Source organism: Cherax quadricarinatus, chromosome 54 (assembly GCF_038502225.1).
Source record: "Cherax quadricarinatus isolate ZL_2023a chromosome 54, ASM3850222v1, whole genome shotgun sequence".
In the NCBI taxonomy this organism is placed as follows: Eukaryota; Metazoa; Arthropoda; class Malacostraca; order Decapoda; family Parastacidae; genus Cherax; species Cherax quadricarinatus.
The window spans coordinates 19,704,826-19,723,616 of NC_091345.1; the positions used below are offsets into that span (position 1 = coordinate 19,704,826).

The window sequence follows — 18,791 nt, forward strand, 5'->3', positions numbered from 1 at the left end:
CACCCTAGAGCAATAGAATGCATATAGAGTACATTCATTACTTACCTTAAAATATTAATATAGGGTGAGAGGTGAGTAAACAAGATAAAATGAATAAATGAGAGAGAACGAGTAAATAAGAGAGGACAGAGACATGGAGTCTGTAAACAACCAGACGAATCCATCTGGTTACAGTTGATACACGCTCATTTCCATGTTTGTGAGGCTTATACCATAATACAAACACCTTACATTGTGTACAAGTTGTCTCTACATTCGTACTGTTGAATAAATAAAGAGCAACACTCCCATTCTCATGTAACACACCATTTTTAGAAGGAATGATGCTCTGAGTGAAGGCATACGAAAGGAATAACTTTCTACAGTTACCCCCAGTAATATTACTGTGTACACATTTTCTTTGGTGTTGAACTCGAGAAAACATTATTCTTTCCAACATTCCAACAAGATGATTGGAAAAACATCTCATATTTATGTTAATTTATTCTGTGGGATGTATTTATCGTTTTTATGTTACGTAGTGTGTTTATTATATAATTCTGAAAAAATATCATAGATGGATTAATGAAAATATCTACATTAACGTAATACACCTACCATCCGACTTACGACCGAGTTCGGTTCCGAGAAACCGGTCGTAAGTCGAAATGGTCGTAAGTCGAACTTTACTACTGAATATCAACAAAACATTTTTGTAATGACTTTATTTTATTGTTTTATTTTTTGGTATTTCATGTTTTAATTTACTTTTTATGCTGTAAGTACTGTATTTTATACTGTAAGGTTTAGGATAAACACTGTGTACAACACAAATAGTTGTTTATTTCCCAGAAATTTGGCATAAAAAACACGGTTGTAAGTCGAGTGGTCGTAAGTCGAGCAGGTCGTAAGTCGGATGGTAGGTGTATATGACATTTAATGCGCCTCAGTGATTATTGTGTATTATTATTATTATTTTCATTATTAATATGGCATCTTCAAGACTAATAAGACACTCTTAGTGATTTTAATGTGTACCTGCATGCCAGCACAGTGGGCTAGTTCATTTAGTACAGGTACACATAAGTATAATTATTAAAGTACAAAAAATAATTAGTAAAAAATAATTAGTAAAGTACAAAAAGATTAGGTGATGAAAGATTGAATATCAGATTGGAGGGAGAGAGTATGGAGGAGGTGAACGTATTCAGATATTTGGGAGTGGACGTGTCAGCGGATGGGTCTATGAAAGATGAGGTGAATCATAGAATTGATGAGGGAAAAAGAGTGAGTGGTGCACTTAGGAGTCTGTGGAGACAAAGAACTTTGTCCTTGGAGGCAAAGAGGGGAATGTATGAGAGTATAGTTTTACCAACGCTCTTATATGGGTGTGAAGCGTGGGTGATGAATGTTGCAGCGAGGAGAAGGCTGGAGGCAGTGGAGATGTCATGTCTGAGGGCAATGTGTGGTGTGAATATAATGCAGAGAATTCGTAGTTTGGAAGTTAGGAGGAGGTGCGGGATTACCAAAACTGTTGTCCAGAGGGCTGAGGAAGGGTTGTTGAGGTGGTTCGGACATGTAGAGAGAATGGAGCGAAACAGAATGACTTCAAGAGTGTATCAGTCTGTAGTGGAAGGAAGGCGGGGTAGGGGTCGGCCTAGGAAGGGTTGGAGGGAGGGGGTAAAGGAGGTTTTGTGTGCGAGGGGCTTGGACTTCCAGCAGGCATGCGTGAGCGTGTTTGATAGGAGTGAATGGAGACAAATGGTTTTTAATACTTGACGTGCTGTTGGAGTGTGAGCAAAGTAACATTTATGAAGGGATTCAGGGAAACCGGCAGGCCGGACTTGAGTCCTGGAGATGGGAAGTACAGTGCCTGCACTCTGAAGGAGGGGTGTTAATGTTGCAGTTTAAAAACTGTAGTGTAAAGCACCCTTCTGGCAAGACAGTGATGGAGTGAATGATGGTGAAAGTTTTTCTTTTTCGGGCCACCCTGCCTTGGTGGGAATCGGCCGGTGTGATAATAATAATAAAAAAAATTAAAGTACAGTGGACCCCCGGTTAACGATATTTTTTCACTCCAGAAGTATGTTCAGGTGCCAGTACTGACCGAATTTGTTCCCATAAGGAATATTGTGAAGTAGATTAGTCCATTTCAGACCCCCAAACATACACGTACAAACGCACTTACATAAATACACTTACGTAATTGGTCGCATTCGGAGGTGATCGTTATGCGGGGGTCCACTGTATATATAAAGTATGAAATAACCTTAAAACACTTGAAATTCTGGAAAGTTTTCAGACATAAAGGAGAAACGTGGAGGTCATGGAGAATGTAAACAAACCGGGTAGCATGTGGTGACTGTATTAGAGTGTCAGGTGGGGGGAGCCATATAGCGAGTTTTGGTCATAATTTGAAATGTCCGTCTTTGTGAAACACTGTAAGGCGAAACGCCATAAAGCAAGGCCCTACCATACTGTATTTTATTTAGGTATAAACTCAATAAATATATTAGTATTAAAATGACAGCTAAAATTATCAGTATTTTAATTATACACAAATAACCTGCACATAAAAGAGAGAAGCTTACGACGACGTTTCGGTCCAACTTGGACCATTTACAAAGTCACACTGTGATTTTGTAAATGGTCCAAGTCGGACCGAAACGTCGTCGTAAACTTCTCTCTTTTATGTGCGGGTTATTTGTGTATCGTTCCAGTCACGGTATTGTGCCTTTCTTTGTTATTTAGTATTTTAATTACTGTACTATATTATTACTATTTCATCACCAGTATTAAAGTATGCACAAAATAATGTTTATATGATGAATACAGATCAGAACATCAATCTACTGTGTATCTGAGAGTTGTGCATTTTAAACGTAGTAAGCTAGGAGCTACAAACTTATAACAAATGAAAAACGTCAAAAAAAAAAAAAAAAAAAAAAATGGTTAAAAACATTACAGCTTCTCCTCACTTAACATTGGAGTTCCGTTCCTAAGACTAAGACAAAAGACGAATTCGTTGCCAAGTAAGGAGCATACATATTATAATGATACTGGGTTTGTGTCAGCCATCTTTGATACTGTTTTAATGTCAACTTTGCACCATTTATAACATCTTTTAGTATATTTTTAAATGTTTATACAGTAGTGTATACTGTATATTGTAATAAACAGAACAGAGGAAATCATTTCTAATATACATTATTTAGGTATGCATACTGGTCAGAAAGCCTGTCATTAGTCCGAGTCATTGGTAAACGATTACATTGCTAAGCGAGGAGAGGCATCTCCATTCACTCCTATCTAACATGCTCACTAAGGCCTGTTGCATGTCCAAGCCCCTTGCACACAAAAACTTCTTTTATCCCCTCCCTCCCTCCATCCTTTCCTTTTTTGTGTGGATTCACATGTGTGTGCATGCGTGCATGCTGCCTGCTTGATACTCAAGCCCCTATACATCTTAAAATCAGAAAGAGGAGTGAATCAGACTAAGTAAGAAAAATTTAAGACAATATTATACCTTCGTAAAAGACATTTATTTTACATAAGAGGAAATGCTTGATATAAAAACTTACCATAGTTCCTTTCAGCTGTTTGGTCGCTTCATCATAGTTGGGTGGTGGCTTGATGACAAACTGGGGCTCTAGTGCTGATCTATTTATTATATTATTATTATTATTATTGTTATTATTATTATTATTATTATTAATATTATTATTATTGTTGCTGTTGCTGTTATCACATGTGCTGGTAACAATGAGCCCGGAGAAATTTGGCAATGAAGCAGTTCTGAAAATAAAATATATTTAGTAATGAATGTGTATTATAGAGTGTGATAAAGTTGCCTTCTGTAATCACTAGCACCATGGTTCATGGTAAATCATAAAATATTTTACTTAATAACCATTTCATTGTTTAACAATCTAATAAATAAACATGAAAAACTTCATTATTACCTGAAGGCCAATGTGAAAAATACTGTAGTAACAGATCACATCATGAATTTTGAACTTACATACATTATGTGCTTATATACAGGTCGGTAAATGGCAGTTACCCAGGAAGGTACTACTGTTGTGTTATATGAGTGAGAAATAGGAACCTCTTAAATGTTTTACACTCTGGTAGGATTGTTGTTTTTTTTTTTTTCAATCTCATACACATGTAAGATGGTAGATAAAGCTTGTAACCGTAACTAATACTGTACTAGCATCCAGTATACACTACATACGTATAAATGTATACACACATGCATGTGTATACAGAATCACCTCAGTTTTTCCTCTAAACTTCTTAATAGATTTTCCCCTTTAGTATTGCCTTCCAATTCCACATTCAAGTGAGTTAGGCTCCTTTCTCCATAAACAATGCATGTTACAGGTGACTAAAATACCAGATGCAAGGATCTAGTAACCCATTCTTCTCTATCAATCACAATTACTAAAAAGACATGGAAACTTTTAAGTTGGATTGTTTGAATGTGCATAGCTGTAGTACAGATGATACAAAAGAACTGGTTGTTAATGTTATGAGAGTGGGAGAATAAATGGGATTAATTCAGATGCATCTCAGAACTAGAATTAAAGGAGTAGCAGTGATATTAACTGATCAACTATGGAAGGGAAGAAGAGGGTTTTAAGTGTTTAAGTTCCAAAATTATGTGGATTCAAGAAAAGTGGAATGTGAGAGGTAGGGGTTACAGTATAGTAAGTGTTTATTCACCTGGGGTTGAGAGCAATGATGAGGAGAGATTTTTGAAAGTGCTAAGTGGATATCTAGGGCATTTTGAACCATATGAGAGAATAATTGTTGTGGGTGACCTACATGTTGAAGTGAAAGACTGTTGCTGAAGGCACAGTGAATGAGTTTGGAGCGCCAGTAGTAAATGACAATGGGAGGGGAGGACCCTTCTAAATGAATTATGTAACTGGTAATACAGTACAGTGGTACCCAGAGTTTCGGCCATAATACGTTCCAGAAGGCTGCTCAAGTGCCATTACTGAACGAATTTGTTCCCATAAGGAATAATGTAAATTAGATTAGTCCGTTTCAGACCCCCAAAAATACATTTACAAAAGCACTTACAACAATACACTTACATAATTGTTCAAGTTGGGAGCTGTACAAAACTCGCGGTACCACTGTACTTGATTTAAGAAAAAGGGCATACGTTTAAGAGAGATGAAGTAACGTGTAATGACAGCAGTTTCTTAGCTTATGTATTAGCGGATAAAAGGCCTGATGATCAGACTTCTGGATGTGCATGTTTTCAGAGAAGCAATTGATATGTCAGATCATTATTTAGTAGTAACTGAAGTAAGAGTAAATACACATGGAGTACAGCACAAGGCAAATGGTATCAGTGGGTAAAGGAGAACCGAGTGTGAATGAAATAAAATAGGAGACAGTAAGAGAAAATGTATAAGCAACTGTTAGTAGAAAGGTGGGGTAGAGAGGTAACTGAGAGGAGAGAGGTACTTAATAAGTTAAGAACTACTATATTAAATGCTTCCACTGCATATAAACTTCAGTTCATCTAGCAATATCTTTTCATGTTTTTTTTAATAAAAGCTTTCTCCACATCTGCACATTTTTGATGAGGAATAGGAGGACATGTTATGGATATCATATATAACACTGAAAATATTACATTTACAGATTCTAACACTCCATGTGAAAAAGTGGCAGTTCACAGCAGTCATTTGAATTGTAAAGCCTGCAAACTTCTGGAAAGACAGGTATTGAATGAATGATGGTGAATGTGTTTTGTTTACTGGGTCATCCTACCTTGGTGGGAGACTGCTGGTGTGGTGAAAAGAAGAAAAAAAGTCTTAATAATAATATCTTCATTTTTACAAGTACATGTACAAAGTATACAGACCTAGCTGATATCAATGACTTACTACTATACAGAAAGCCCCTTGTTATCTACCTGGAGGGTATTCTGGGGATCAACGCTCCCATGGCCTGGTCCATGGTCAAAGAATTTCGGGCAAATTAGGTAAATTTTTTTCCAAGGATGCAACCCACACCAGTCAACTACCACCCAGGTATCTATTTTACTGATGGGCAAACAAGGACAGCAGGTGTCTTAAGGAAACACATCCTAATGTTTCCAGCCATAGAGTGGACCCCCGGTTAACGATATTTTTTCACTCCAGAAGTATGTTCAGGTGCCAGTACTGACCGAATTTATTCCCATAAGGAATATTGTGAAGAAGATTAGTCCATTTCAGACCCCCAAACATACACGTACAAATGCACTTACATAAATACACTTACATAATTGGTCGCATTCGGAGGTGATCGTTATGCGGGGGTCCACTGTACTGGGGATCGACCCCTGGACCTCAGTGTGAGAGCTGAGTGGGCTAGCAATCGAGTTTTGGGACACCTTGTAACTTATGTGACAAAATAGTTGTCATATTTACTTGAAGTGGATGAAGGTCAGTCAGAAAAAACCTTGCAACTATTCTGAACAATCTTTACAGACAAGACTAGTGTAACACAGTATTATAATTAAGGATTAACTGAAAATTGTGAAAAAAATAACTAGTTATAAATGAAAATGGGAGCTAAGCCTACTCATGGAGATTATTTGATAACTGTTGTGAATAGGCTGTCCAGAATATTTTGAGTATGCTGCACATGTGAATTTCAGTGTCAAACTTCAAAAATATTGCACTCTAAGATAAAAGAAATGAGGATAAAAGATAGCTAAAAATACTTAGTCTTAATTATATGGAGAAAAAACAATCATGAGCATGGCTCGGAGTGAGGTGCAATGCTGGGTAGGGTAGGTGCCTGAGCCTGAGCCTTTAGCTCATAAGACTGTCATTCCCATTTGCCCCCTTGGGGCGGGGATGGCAGACCAGAGAGGTCTAGCTTGTGGCTAGGCCTGGGGACAGTTGGTCTCAAAGATGAGGAGGTACTTGTGCCTCCTCCCATGGGAGACTTAGGTCTCACACACTCCCTAAAGAAGGAGCCAAGGCTGGGCCACCACTTGGAAAAGGCCCGGGCCGGGAGAATACCGGCGAATCTTTAATAATAATAATAACCATTTAAAGTAAGTGGCAAAAAAATTTCAGTAAATAAAACTGAAATGTTATGATAAATTGAAAGAAATCCACACAAGACCAATTTAATCAAATAATTCTACCCCAGAAGTTTACAGAAGGGATAAGATGTTCATTTTTCGAGTTGTCAGGCCTCTGAATATTTCTAGTTATGTAAAAGAATGATTACTCATCTAGACAAATGAATACACACTGGTAATCTCTAAAGAAAAAATGACAGAATATAAACACTGTTCTGCTTGGCAAGCTTGTGTGCACATAATCAGGTGATATCGATACATAAATTTCTTCTATTTTAATGTAAAAATTATAAATATGCACTAATTTATGAATTATTATTATTAATGAAACACTATTAATATAGTGACTGTAACTGCAGGTACAATATTACTACTGTTTACACTGTCACTCTCCTTTCCTAATTTTATGTTGCATATTTTTATTATTAAAAATTAATATGATTTTAATTGTTTTTACTATTATATTATACACAATCTATCCATTGCAATTCAAGGATTCATGGATAATGTATATGAAACTTGTAGATTAAGGTAGTATCATCTATATTTAATTAATTAACTGTAATTTTTTTATGAAAAGTGTATCAAAGGAAAATGAAAATGTAAGTTTCTGAAGCATTATTAACAATTAACCCCTTGAGTGTCCAAACCCTCAATCTGAAAAGTGTCCAAGAATTTTCAATTTTTTTTTTTTGCTTATGAAATGGTGGAGAATCTTTTTCTGAAGGTAATAAAACAAAAGGTGCAGAATTTGATGGAAAATTTATAAAATTACACTTTTGCAAATTTTGCTGTGTCAGTGAAATTTATGCAACAACAATTTTGCTCACTTTAAGTCCTATTTTAGGCCAGTTACATTGTTCCAATAGAAAAAGTTCTTGGCTATTTTGCTAGTCTTTAATTTTATTGACCGAGTACAAGAAACCACCCAATCAATTATTTCAACTACACAATAAAGTGATCAAAAATTGGCCATTTGGCCAATTTTACACAAATTTTAAAATATGCCAATTTCAAAATAGGGTCCAGAATAAACAATGCAGGAATTCCTGGCACTAAAATAACATTGCCTCTGTTCACTAGTTATGTTCCCAGGCTTTACACATGAATTTCATTTTGAATTTTTTTCACAGAATTTTTATTCACACAAAACACAGAAGATTTATTTACTATTATGCATTATCATAATAATTGTATAAGTAATATCAGCACATTTGTCAACACACATTAGACCAACTAGTTGGACATGTATTCGATGAGTGACATGATTTCTTTACTCTGGAATATCTGTAAAAATCAAATATTTCTGCTACTTTAAGCTAAATATCAAGCTACTTCCACTCCTGAAATCAATCAAAATCACCTCTATTTCTGTAAGATATCATCAATTCCCTCAAAAAATAACAAAAAACCAGACTACAATCATAAAAACCACATGAAAATACATCGCAAAGTCACTGTTTTAAACCAAAAGCACTGTTGCAGTTTTTCTGCTCATGCACTGTGTGCTGCAGGTTTTTTTTATATTGTGCACACTTACCACATAGATCAATTCCCTCATATCTAGGCCCAAATTTACTACTCATTGCTTATCTGAATGAGCAGAGCTCATATTACAGAACTACAGCATCAATACTGGCTTCAAAGCCACAGAGCTGTGGCACAGATGCCAAAAGGGTTAAACTGGGAACAACGAATATACAGAGAGAGAGTGTGTGTGTGTGTGTATGTGTGTATGTGTGTGTGTGTATGTGTGTGTGTGTGTGTGTGTGTGTGTGTGTGTGTGTGTGTGTGTGTGTGTGTGTGTGTGTGTGTGTGTGTGTGTGTGTGTGTGTGTGTGTGTGTGTGTGTGTGTGTGTGTGTGTGTGTGTGTATGTGTGCATGTGTGCATGTGTGTGTGTGTACTCACCTAATTGTACTCACCTAATTGTGGTTGCAGGGGTCGAGACTCAGCTCCTGGCCCCGCCTCTTCACTGATCGCTACTGGATCCTCTCTCTCTCTGCTTCCTGAGCTTTGTCATACCTCTTCTTAAAACTATGTATGGTTCCTGCCTCCACTACTTCACTTGCTAGGCTATTCCACTTGCTGACAACTCTATGACTGAAGAAATACTTCCTAACGTCCCTGTGACTCGTCTGAGTCTTCAGCTTCCAGTTGTGACCCCTTGTCCCTGTGTCCCCTCTCTGGAACATCCTATCTCTGTCCACCTTGTCTATTCCCCGCAGTATCTTGTATGTCGTTATCATGTCTCCCCTGACCCTTCTGTCCTCCAGTGTCGTCAGTCCGATTTCCCTTAACCTTTCCTCGTACGACATTCCCTTGAGCTCTGGGACTAGCCTTGTTGCAAACCTTTGTACTTTCTCTAACTTCTTGACGTGCTTGACCAGGTGTGGGTTCCAGACTGGTGCTGCATACTCCAGTATGGGCCTAACATACACAGTGTACAGTGTCTTGAACGATTCCTTATTAAGGTATCGGAACGCTATTCTCAGGTTTGCCAGGCGCCCGTATGCTGCAGCGGTTATTTGGTTGATGTGTGCCTCCGGTGATGTGCTCGGTGTTATGGTCACCCCAAGGTCTTTCTCCCTGAGTGAGGTCTGTAGTCTTTGTCCACCTAGCCTATACTGTGTGTGTGTGTGTGTGTGTGTGTGTGTGTGTGTGTGTGTGTGTGTACTCACCTAGTTGTACTCAGATAGTTGAGGTTGCGGGGGTCGAGTCCGAGCTCCTGGCCCCGCCTCTTCACTGATCGCTACTAGGTCACTCTCCCTGAGCCGTGAGCTTTATCGTACCTCTGCTTAAAGCTATGTATGGATCCTGCCTCCACTACATCGCTTCCCAAACTATTCCACTTACTGACTACTCTGTGGCTGAAGAAATACTTCCTAACATCCCTGTGATTCATCTGTGTCTTTAGCTTCCAACTGTGTCCCCTTGTTACTGTGTCCAATCTCTGGAACATCCTGTTTTTGTCCACCTTGTCAATTCCTCTCAGTATTTTGTATGTCGTTATCATGTCCCCCCTATCTCTCCTGTCCTCCAGTGTCGTCAGGTTGATTTCCCTTAACCTCTCCTCGTAGGACATACCTCTTAGCTCTGGGACTAGTCTTGTTGCAAACCTTTGCACTTTCTCTAGTTTCTTTACGTGCTTGGCTAGGTGTGGGTTCCAAACTGGTGCCGCATACTCCAATATGGGCCTAACGTATACGGTGTACAGGGTCCTGAACGATTCCTTATTAAGATGTCGGAATGCTGTTCTGAGGTTTGCTAGGCGCCCATATGCTGCAGCAGTTATTTGGTTGATGTGCGCTTCAGGAGATGTGCCTGGTGTTATACTCACCCCAAGATCTTTTTCCTTGAGTGAGGTTTGTAGTCTCTGACCCCCTAGACTGTACTCCGTTTGCGGCCTTCTTTGCCCTTCCCCAATCTTCATGACTTTGCACTTGGTGGGATTGAACTCCAGGAGCCAATTGCTGGACCAGTTCTGCAGCCTGTCCAGATCCCTTTGTAGTTCTGCCTGGTCTTCGATCGAGTGTATTCTTCTCATCAACTTCACGTCATCTGCAAACAGGGACACCTCAGAGTCTATTCCTTCCGTCATGTCGTTCACAAATACCAGAAACAGCACTGGTCCTAGGACTGACCCCTGCGGGACCCCGCTGGTCACAGGTGCCCACTCTGACACCTCGCCACGTACCATGACTCGCTGCTGTCTTCCTGACAAGTATTCCCTGATCCATTGTAGTGCCTTCCCTGTTATCCCTGCTTGGTCCTCCAGTTTTTGCACCAATCTCTTGTGTGGAACTGTGTCAAACGCCTTCTTGCAGTCCAAGAAAATGCAATCCACCCACCCCTCTCTCTCTTGTCTTACTGCTGTCACCATGTCATAGAACTCCAGTAGGTTTGTGACACAGGATTTCCCGTCCCTGAAACCATGCTGGCTGCTGTTGATGAGATCATTCCTTTCTAGGTGTTCCACCACTCTTCTCCTGATAATCTTCTCCATGATTTTGCATACTATACATGTCAGTGACACTGGTCTGTAGTTTAATGCTTCATGTCTGTCTCCTTTTTTAAAGATTGGGACTACATTTGCTGTCTTCCATGCCTCAGGCATGTGTGTGTGTGTGTGTGTGTGTGTGTGTGTGTGTGTGTGTGTGTGTGGTGTGTGTGTGTGTGGTGTGTGTGTGTGTGTGTGTGTGTGGTGTGTGTGTGTGTGGTGTGTGTGTGTGTGTGTGTGTGTGTGTGTGTGTGTGTGTGTGTGTGTGTGTGTGTGTGTGTGTGTGTGTGTGTGTGTGTGTGTGTGGTGTGTGTGTGTGGTGTGTGTGTGTGGTGTGTGTGTGGTGTGTGTGTGGTGTGTGTGTGGTGTGTGTGTGTGGTGTGTGTGTGTGGTGTGTGTGTGTGGTGTGTGTGTGGTGTGTGTGTGTGGTGTGTGTGTGTGGTGTGTGTGTGTGGTGTGTGTGTGTGTGTGTGTGGTGTGTGTGTGTGTGGTGTGTGTGTGTGTGTGTGTGTGTGGTGTGTGTGTGTGGTGTGTGTGTGTGTGTGTGTGTGTGTGGTGTGTGTGTGTGGTGTGTGTGTGTGTGGTGTGTGTGTGGTGTGTGGTGTGTGTGTGGTGTGTGTGTGTGGTGTGTGTGTGTGGTGTGTGTGTGTGGTGTGTGTGTGTGGTGTGTGTGTGTGTGTGTGTGTGGTGTGTGTGTGTGTGTGTGTGTGTGTGTGGTGTGTGTGTGTGTGGTGTGTGTGTGTGTGGTGTGTGTGTGTGTGTGTGTGTGGTGTGTGTGTGTGTGTGTGTGTGGTGTGTGTGTGTGGTGTGTGTGTGTGTGTGGTGTGTGTGTGTGTGTGTGTGGTGTGTGTGTGTGGTGTGTGTGTGTGTGTGTGTGTGTGTGTGTGTGTGTGTGTGTGTGTGTGTGTGTGTGTGTGTGTGTGTGTGTGTGTGTGTGTGTGTGGTGTGTGTGTGTGGTGTGTGTGTGTGGTGTGTGTGTGTGTGGTGTGTGTGTGTGGTGTGTGTGTGTGTGGTGTGTGTGTGTGTGTGTGTGTGTGTGTGTGTGTGTGTGTGTGTGTGTGTGTGTGTGTGTGTGTGTGTGTGTGTGTGTGTGTGTGTGTGTGTGTGTGTGGTGTGTGTGTGGTGTGTGTGTGGTGTGTGTGTGGTGAGTGTGTGTGGTGAGTGTGTGTGTGGTGTGTGTGTGGTGTGTGTGGTGTGTGTGGTGTGTGTGTGTGTGTGTGTGTGTGTGTGTGTGTGTGTGTGGTGTGTGTGTGTGTGTGTGTGGTGTGTGTGTGTGTGTGTGTGTGTGTGTGTGTGTGTGTGTGTGTGTGTGTGTGTGGTGTGTGTGTGTGGTGTGTGTGTGTGGTGTGTGTGGTGTGTGTGTGTGTGTGTGTGTGTGTGTGTGTGTGTGTGTGTGTGTGTGTGTGTGTGTGTGTGTGTGTGTGTGTGTGTGTGTGTGTGTGTGTGGTGTGTGTGGTGTGTGTGGTGTGTGTGGTGTGTGTGGTGTGTGTGGTGTGTGTGGTGTGTGTGTGTGGTGTGTGTGTGTGGTGTGTGTGGTGTGGTGTGTGTGGTGTGTGTGGTGTGTGTGGTGTGTGTGTGTGTGGTGTGTGTGTGGTGTGTGTGTGTGTGTGTGGTGTGTGTGTGTGTGTGGTGTGTGTGTGTGTGTGTGTGGTGTGTGTGTGTGTGGTGTGTGTGTGGTGTGTGTGTGTGGTGTGTGTGTGTGGTGTGTGTGTGTGTGTGTGTGGTGTGTGTGTGTGTGTGTGTGGTGTGTGTGTGTGTGGTGTGTGTGTGTGTGGTGTGTGTGTGTGTGTGTGTGTGTGTGTGTGTGTGTGTGTGTGTGTGTGTGTGTGTGTGTGTGTGTGTGTGTGTGTGTGTGTGTGGTGTGTGTGTGTGGTGTGTGTGTGTGTGTGGTGTGTGTGTGGTGTGTGTGTGGTGTGTGTGGTGTGTGTGTGTGTGTGTGTGTGGTGTGTGTGGTGTGTGTGTGTGTGTGTGTGTGTGTGTGTGTGTGTGTGTGTGTGTGTGTGTGTGTGTGTGTGTGTGTGTGTGTACTCACCTAGTTGTACTCACCTAGTTGAGGTTGCAGGGGTCGAGTCCGAGCTCCTGGCCCCGCCTCTTCACTGATCGCTACTAGGTCACTCTCCCTGAGTCGTGAGCTTTATCATACCTCTGCTTAAAGCTATGTATGGATCCTGCCTCCACTACATCGCTTCCCAAACTATTCCACTTACTGTGTGTGTGTGTGTGTGTGTGTGTGTGTGTGTGTGTGTGTGTGTGTGTGTGTGTGTGTGTGTGTGTGTGTGTGTGTGTGGTGTGTGTGTGGTGTGTGTGTGGTGTGTGTGTGGTGTGTGTGTGGTGTGTGTGTGGTGTGTGTGTGGTGTGTGTGTGGTGTGTGTGTGGTGTGTGTGTGGTGTGTGTGTGGTGTGTGTGTGTGTGTGAGTGTGTTTGTGTGTGTGTTTGTGCGTGTGGTGTGTGTGGTGTGTGTGTTGTGTGTGGTGTGTGTGGTGTGTGTGTGGTGTGTGTGGTGTGTGTGGTGTGTGTGTGTGTGTGTGTGTGTGTGTGTGTGGTGTGTGTGTGGTGTGTGTGGTGTGTGTGTGTGTGTGTGGTGTGTGTGTGGTGTGTGTGGTGTGTGTGTGTGTGTGTGTGTGTGTGTGTGTGTGTGTGTGTGTGTGTGTGTGTGTGTGTGTGTGTGTGTGTGTGTGTGTGTGTGGACTCACCTAGTTGTACTCACCTAGTTGAGGTTGCGGGGGTCGAGTCCGAGCTCCTGGCCCCCGCCTCTTCACTGATCGCTACTAGGTCACTCTCCCTGAGCCATGAGCTTTATCATACCTCTGCTTAAAGCTATGTATGGATCCTGCCTCCACTACATCGCTTCCCAAACTATTCCACTTACTGACTACTCTGTGGCTGAAGAAATACTTCCTAACATCCCTGTGATTCATCTGTGTCTTCAGCTTCCAACTGTGTCCCCTTGTTACTGTGTCCAATCTCTGGAACATCCTGTCTTTGTCCACCTTGTCAATTCCTCTCAGTATTTTGTATGTCGTTATCATGTCCCCCCTATCTCTCCTGTCCTCCAGTGTCGTCAGGTTGATTTCCCTTAACCTCTCCTCGTAGGACATACCTCTTAGCTCTGGGACTAGTCTTGTTGCAAACCTTTGCACTTTCTCTAGTTTCTTCACGTGCTTGGCTAGGTGTGGGTTCCAAACTGGTGCCGCATACTCCAATATGGGCCTAACATACACGGTGTACAGGGTCCTGAATGATTCCTTATTAAGATGTCGGAATGCTGTTCTGAGGTTTGCTAGGCGCCCATATGCTGCAGCAGTTATTTGGTTGATGTGCGATGTGTGTGTGTGTGTGTGTGTTATAAAGATACACAACATATCCCTCCAAACTGCCAATATCCCAAACCCCTCCTTTAAAGTGCAGGCATTGTACTTCCCATTTCCAGGACTCAAGTCCAACTATATAAAATAACCAGTTTCTTTGAATCCCTTCACTAAATATTACCCTGCTCACACTCCAACAGCTCGTCAGGTCCCAAATACCATTCATCTCCATTCACTCCTATCTAACAAGCTCACGCACGCTTGCTGGATGTCGAAGCCCCTCACCCACAAAACCTCCTTTACCCCTTCCCTCTAGCCTTTTCGAGGATGACCCCTACTCCGCCTTCCTTCCCCTACAGATTTATACACTCTCCATGTCATTCTACTGTGATCCATTCTCTCTAAATGACCAAACCACCTCAACAACCCCTCTTCAGCCCTCTGACTAATACTTTTATTAACTCCACACCTTCTCCTAATTTCACACTCTGAATTTCCTGCATAATATTTACACCACACATTGCTCTTAGACAGGACATCTCCACTGCCTCCAACCGTCTCCTCACTGCAGCATTTACAACCCAAGCTTCACACCCACATAAGAGTATTGGTACCACTATACTTTCATACATTCCCTTCTTTGCCTCCATAGATAATGTTTTTTGTCTCCACATATACCTCAATGCACCACTCACCTTTTTTTCTTCATCAATTCTATGGTTAACTTCATCCTTCATAAACCCATCCGCTGACACGTCAACTCCCAAATATCTGAAAACATTCACTTCTTCCATACTCCTCCTCTCCAATTTGATATCCAATTTTTCTTTATCTAAATCATTTGATACCCTCATCACTTTACTCTTTTCTATGTTCACTTTCAACTTTCTACCTTTACACACACTCCCAAACTCGTCCATTAACCTTTGCAATTTTTCTTTTGAATCTCCCATAAGCACAGCATCATCAGCCAAAAGTAACTGTGTCAATTCCCATTTTGTATTTGATTCCCCATGATTTAATCCCACCCCTCTCCCGAACACCCTAGCATTTACTCCTTTTGCAACCCCATCTGTTAAGTTCGTGCTCCCAACCAATAACTTCATACCTGTTTAATTCCATAAGTATTACTTCATATTTTTCACTTTTAGAAAAAGATTCTCTACCATTTAGAAGATAAAATAATTAAAATTTTTTTTCAAGCTTGTGGACAAAGAAGAGGTGTGAACAGTTTAAATGTTAAGGGTTACATGCATTCATTACCATCATCATCTGTAACTTATTTCCAGTTTTACAGACTGGAAAGACACCAACTAGAAAAGAAAGATATACTCTGGAGGGGAAGAGAGAGAAAGAGAGGATAATATCTTCTACCTATATTTAGAGTAATATTTCATGTACTACTAGCAAAATTGTAATATTATTTTATTTGCTACCTGTAAATAACAAAGACATCTCTCCCTCCTTGCCACCCTCCCCCCCCCACCCACAAAAAAAGTTTTAAAACCACAACTTATTGTAAGCATTACACTGACCTTTGATGAGCATTAATAGTAATGCCATTTTGTGAGGATATAGATCCTGAACGTTGACTCTTTGGTTTGTGATGGGAGTGAGGACTGGGAGAACCGAGTTGTTCCCACCCATTCTCAACCTTTACTCTCACTTCTCCAATGCTCTGCTGCTGCTGGTTCTGTTCTATTTGTTCCTCAGCTTGTTGTTCTAACTGTTGATGCTGCTGTTTCTGCTGATGCAAAATTCCACACTGCTGAATACCATTCTCAAGAATTTTATTTTTTAAAGGTTCATGATGGATCACTTGCTGCTGCAACAATTGTTGCTGTTGTTGTTGTAATGTTTGCAAATGATGGAGCTGCTGGATATGACTCTGCAACTGTTGTTGTTGTTGCTGTTGTTTCTTGTTATGAATATGTTGTTGCAATATTAGTTTTTGATTTAGCTTGTTATCAGAAATATTTTTGCGCTGCTGCTCCTGGGCTTTGATGATATTTTGCTGTTGTTGTAACTGTAGCTGCATTTGTGTATGATGTAGTTCCCTCTGCAGTTCCTCTATTCTTCTTTGTAGTTGCACCATAGTTTCATTAGACACAAGTGAGTTGTTGGAGGTTTGCGAGGTGGAATGACGTGTCATTAATACTTGATTGGGTGTAGTGGTCACCGCCTGGCTAGTAGCTGGCACCAGCACACTACCAATGGGAATACAAGAACTAGTAGAGAAATTTTGTGTGGGTGGTGGTGGTGGTGGAGGTGGTGGTGGTGGAGGTGGTGGAGTGTTTATGGATCCTCCATCACTGATATGAAGACTGAGAGGAGTAAGAGCACCACTAGGTGTCAGAGGTGTAAAGTCATTTGTATCCATTGCAGAATCAAAATCTACATCCATAGGAGCCACACTTGGGGGACGTGTAGATGATGCCGAGATATGAGAGTATGTAGGAGATGATGCACTATCATCTCCAAAATCCATTGATGCTTCCAGTAACCCTTGAACTGTAATGACAACATTTAATTATTGAAAATATTTACTCTAGAGTCAACTTAATTTAAAAATATTCAATTTGATTAATTTCATAAAAAAAAAAGAGAAAAAATAGTTTACCTGAGGAGTCGTCTGTATAGTTGAATGTTGAATTTGTTGGTGTGGGAGTTGGTGAGGACTCTTGCAGGTGAGACACAGACAAGCCACAATTGCCAGTGGAGTCAGTTTGGGTTGAACTTGTTTTTTCTTCACTGTCCAACACTGCAGGTACATTAACTGTTTCTCTCTCTACACTCCCTAATCTCATTGTAACACAGGTATTCTTACTGTTAAGACTGCTACCATTACTAATGCTGTTATTACTATTCAAACTCGTGATGATAGCAGCAGAGTTTTGGGCAGCATGATTTTTTAATCTTTCTATTAACTGTGGTTTTGAACCAGATACTGGTAAGTTTCGTTTCTTCAGCTCTGCTTTCAGATCCGAGACTAAAAATAAGAAGAAAATGACTTTAATTACACAAAAACCTTTTCTGTGATGAAGAGAAAGAGATGATAAAGAAGTGGAATAAGTTTAAAGTAAAACACTAGGGTTTAAAACTGGATATAATAGTTAATTCACATCAGTCTGTAAAAAGTCAAGAACCAAAATTAAGAGTATGAAATCACCCCTGTAAATTCAAACACATCCTCATGCCCCTGAAGGACTGGTGGGAACGTTGCAGAGGGTCATTTCAATTGTGATGCCTGCACACATCTGGCAAGATAGCTATTGAATGAATGATGGTGAATGCATTCATCTTTTTGGGATGGCTACCCTAAAATGGTGGAAAACAGCAGGTGTTAAATAAAAATGTGGCAGGAAAATAGGTCTTCTTCTTTCTTTCAACACACCGGCCGTATCCCACTGAGGCAGGGTGGCCCAAAAGGACAAACGAAAGTTTCTCCTTTTACATTTAGTAATATATACAGGAGAAGAGGTTACTAGCTCCTTGCTCCCGGCATTTTAGTCGCCTCTTACAACACGCATGGCTTACGGAGGAAGAATTCTGTTCCACTTCCCCATGGAGATAGGAGGAAATAAACAAGAATAAGAACTAGAAAGAAAATAGAGGAAAACCCAGAGAGGTGTGTATATATGTGCTTGTACATGTATGTGTAGTGTGACCTAAGTGCAAGTAGAAGTAGCAGGACATACCTGAAATCTTACATGTTTATGAGACAGACAAAAGACACCAGCAATCCTACCATCATGTAAAACAATTACAGGTTTTCGTTGTACACTCACTTGGCAGGACGGTAGTACCTCCCTGGATGGTTGCTGTCTACCAACCTACTACCTAAAAGGAAAATAGGTAATATAAATAAATAAATTCAAGGATTATGTGGATTAAAACAAGGGTCGGATGCAAAAAGTGGGTTATACTAAGTGCTTATGTACCTGGAAGAGACAGAGAAAAAGAATTTTTTTCAGGAGATGTTAAGCAAGTGTTTAAGGAGTTTTGAACCAAGTGAGAGAGTAACTGGTGGGGTACCTAAATGCTAAAGTGGGAGGAAATGTTGTAGAGTAATTAGTGGGTAAGTTTGGGGTGCCAGGGTAAATGATAATGGGGGCCTTTGATTGAACTTTGTATGGACAGAGGTTTGGTAATAGGTAATACATATTTTAAGAAAAAGAGGATAGATAAGTATATGAGATATGATACTGGGTGCAATGGCAACAGTCTGTAGGATTACATATTGGTGGAGAAGAACTGGAAATGAAGTGGAACAGCATTCTTCCTCCGTAAGCCATGAATGTTGTAAGAAGTGATTAAAATGCTGGGAGCAAGGGGCTAGTAACCCCTTCTCCTGTATAAATTACTAAAATTTAAAAAGGAAAAACTTTCGTTTCTTTTTCCTTT

General features: G+C 41.1%; 1 protein-coding gene across 6 annotated transcripts in view; it reads right to left on the bottom strand.

Annotated features, from left to right (window-relative positions):
* Mrtf (Myocardin-related transcription factor) overlaps positions 1-18,791 on the bottom strand; it is a 332,782-nt gene that overhangs the window by 17,304 nt on the left and 296,687 nt on the right. For 5 of the 6 annotated variants that reach the window (XM_070096707.1, XM_070096705.1, XM_070096703.1 and 2 more), the window contains 3 exons: positions 17,008-17,376; positions 15,923-16,898; positions 3,561-3,774 (listed from right to left, as the gene is read on the bottom strand). In XM_070096707.1, the coding sequence (XP_069952808.1) occupies positions 3,561-3,774; positions 15,923-16,898; positions 17,008-17,376 (1,559 nt within the window). The remainder of the gene's footprint in view (positions 1-3,560; positions 3,775-15,922; positions 16,899-17,007; positions 17,377-18,791) is intronic. The other variant, XM_070096704.1, reaches the window with a different exon arrangement.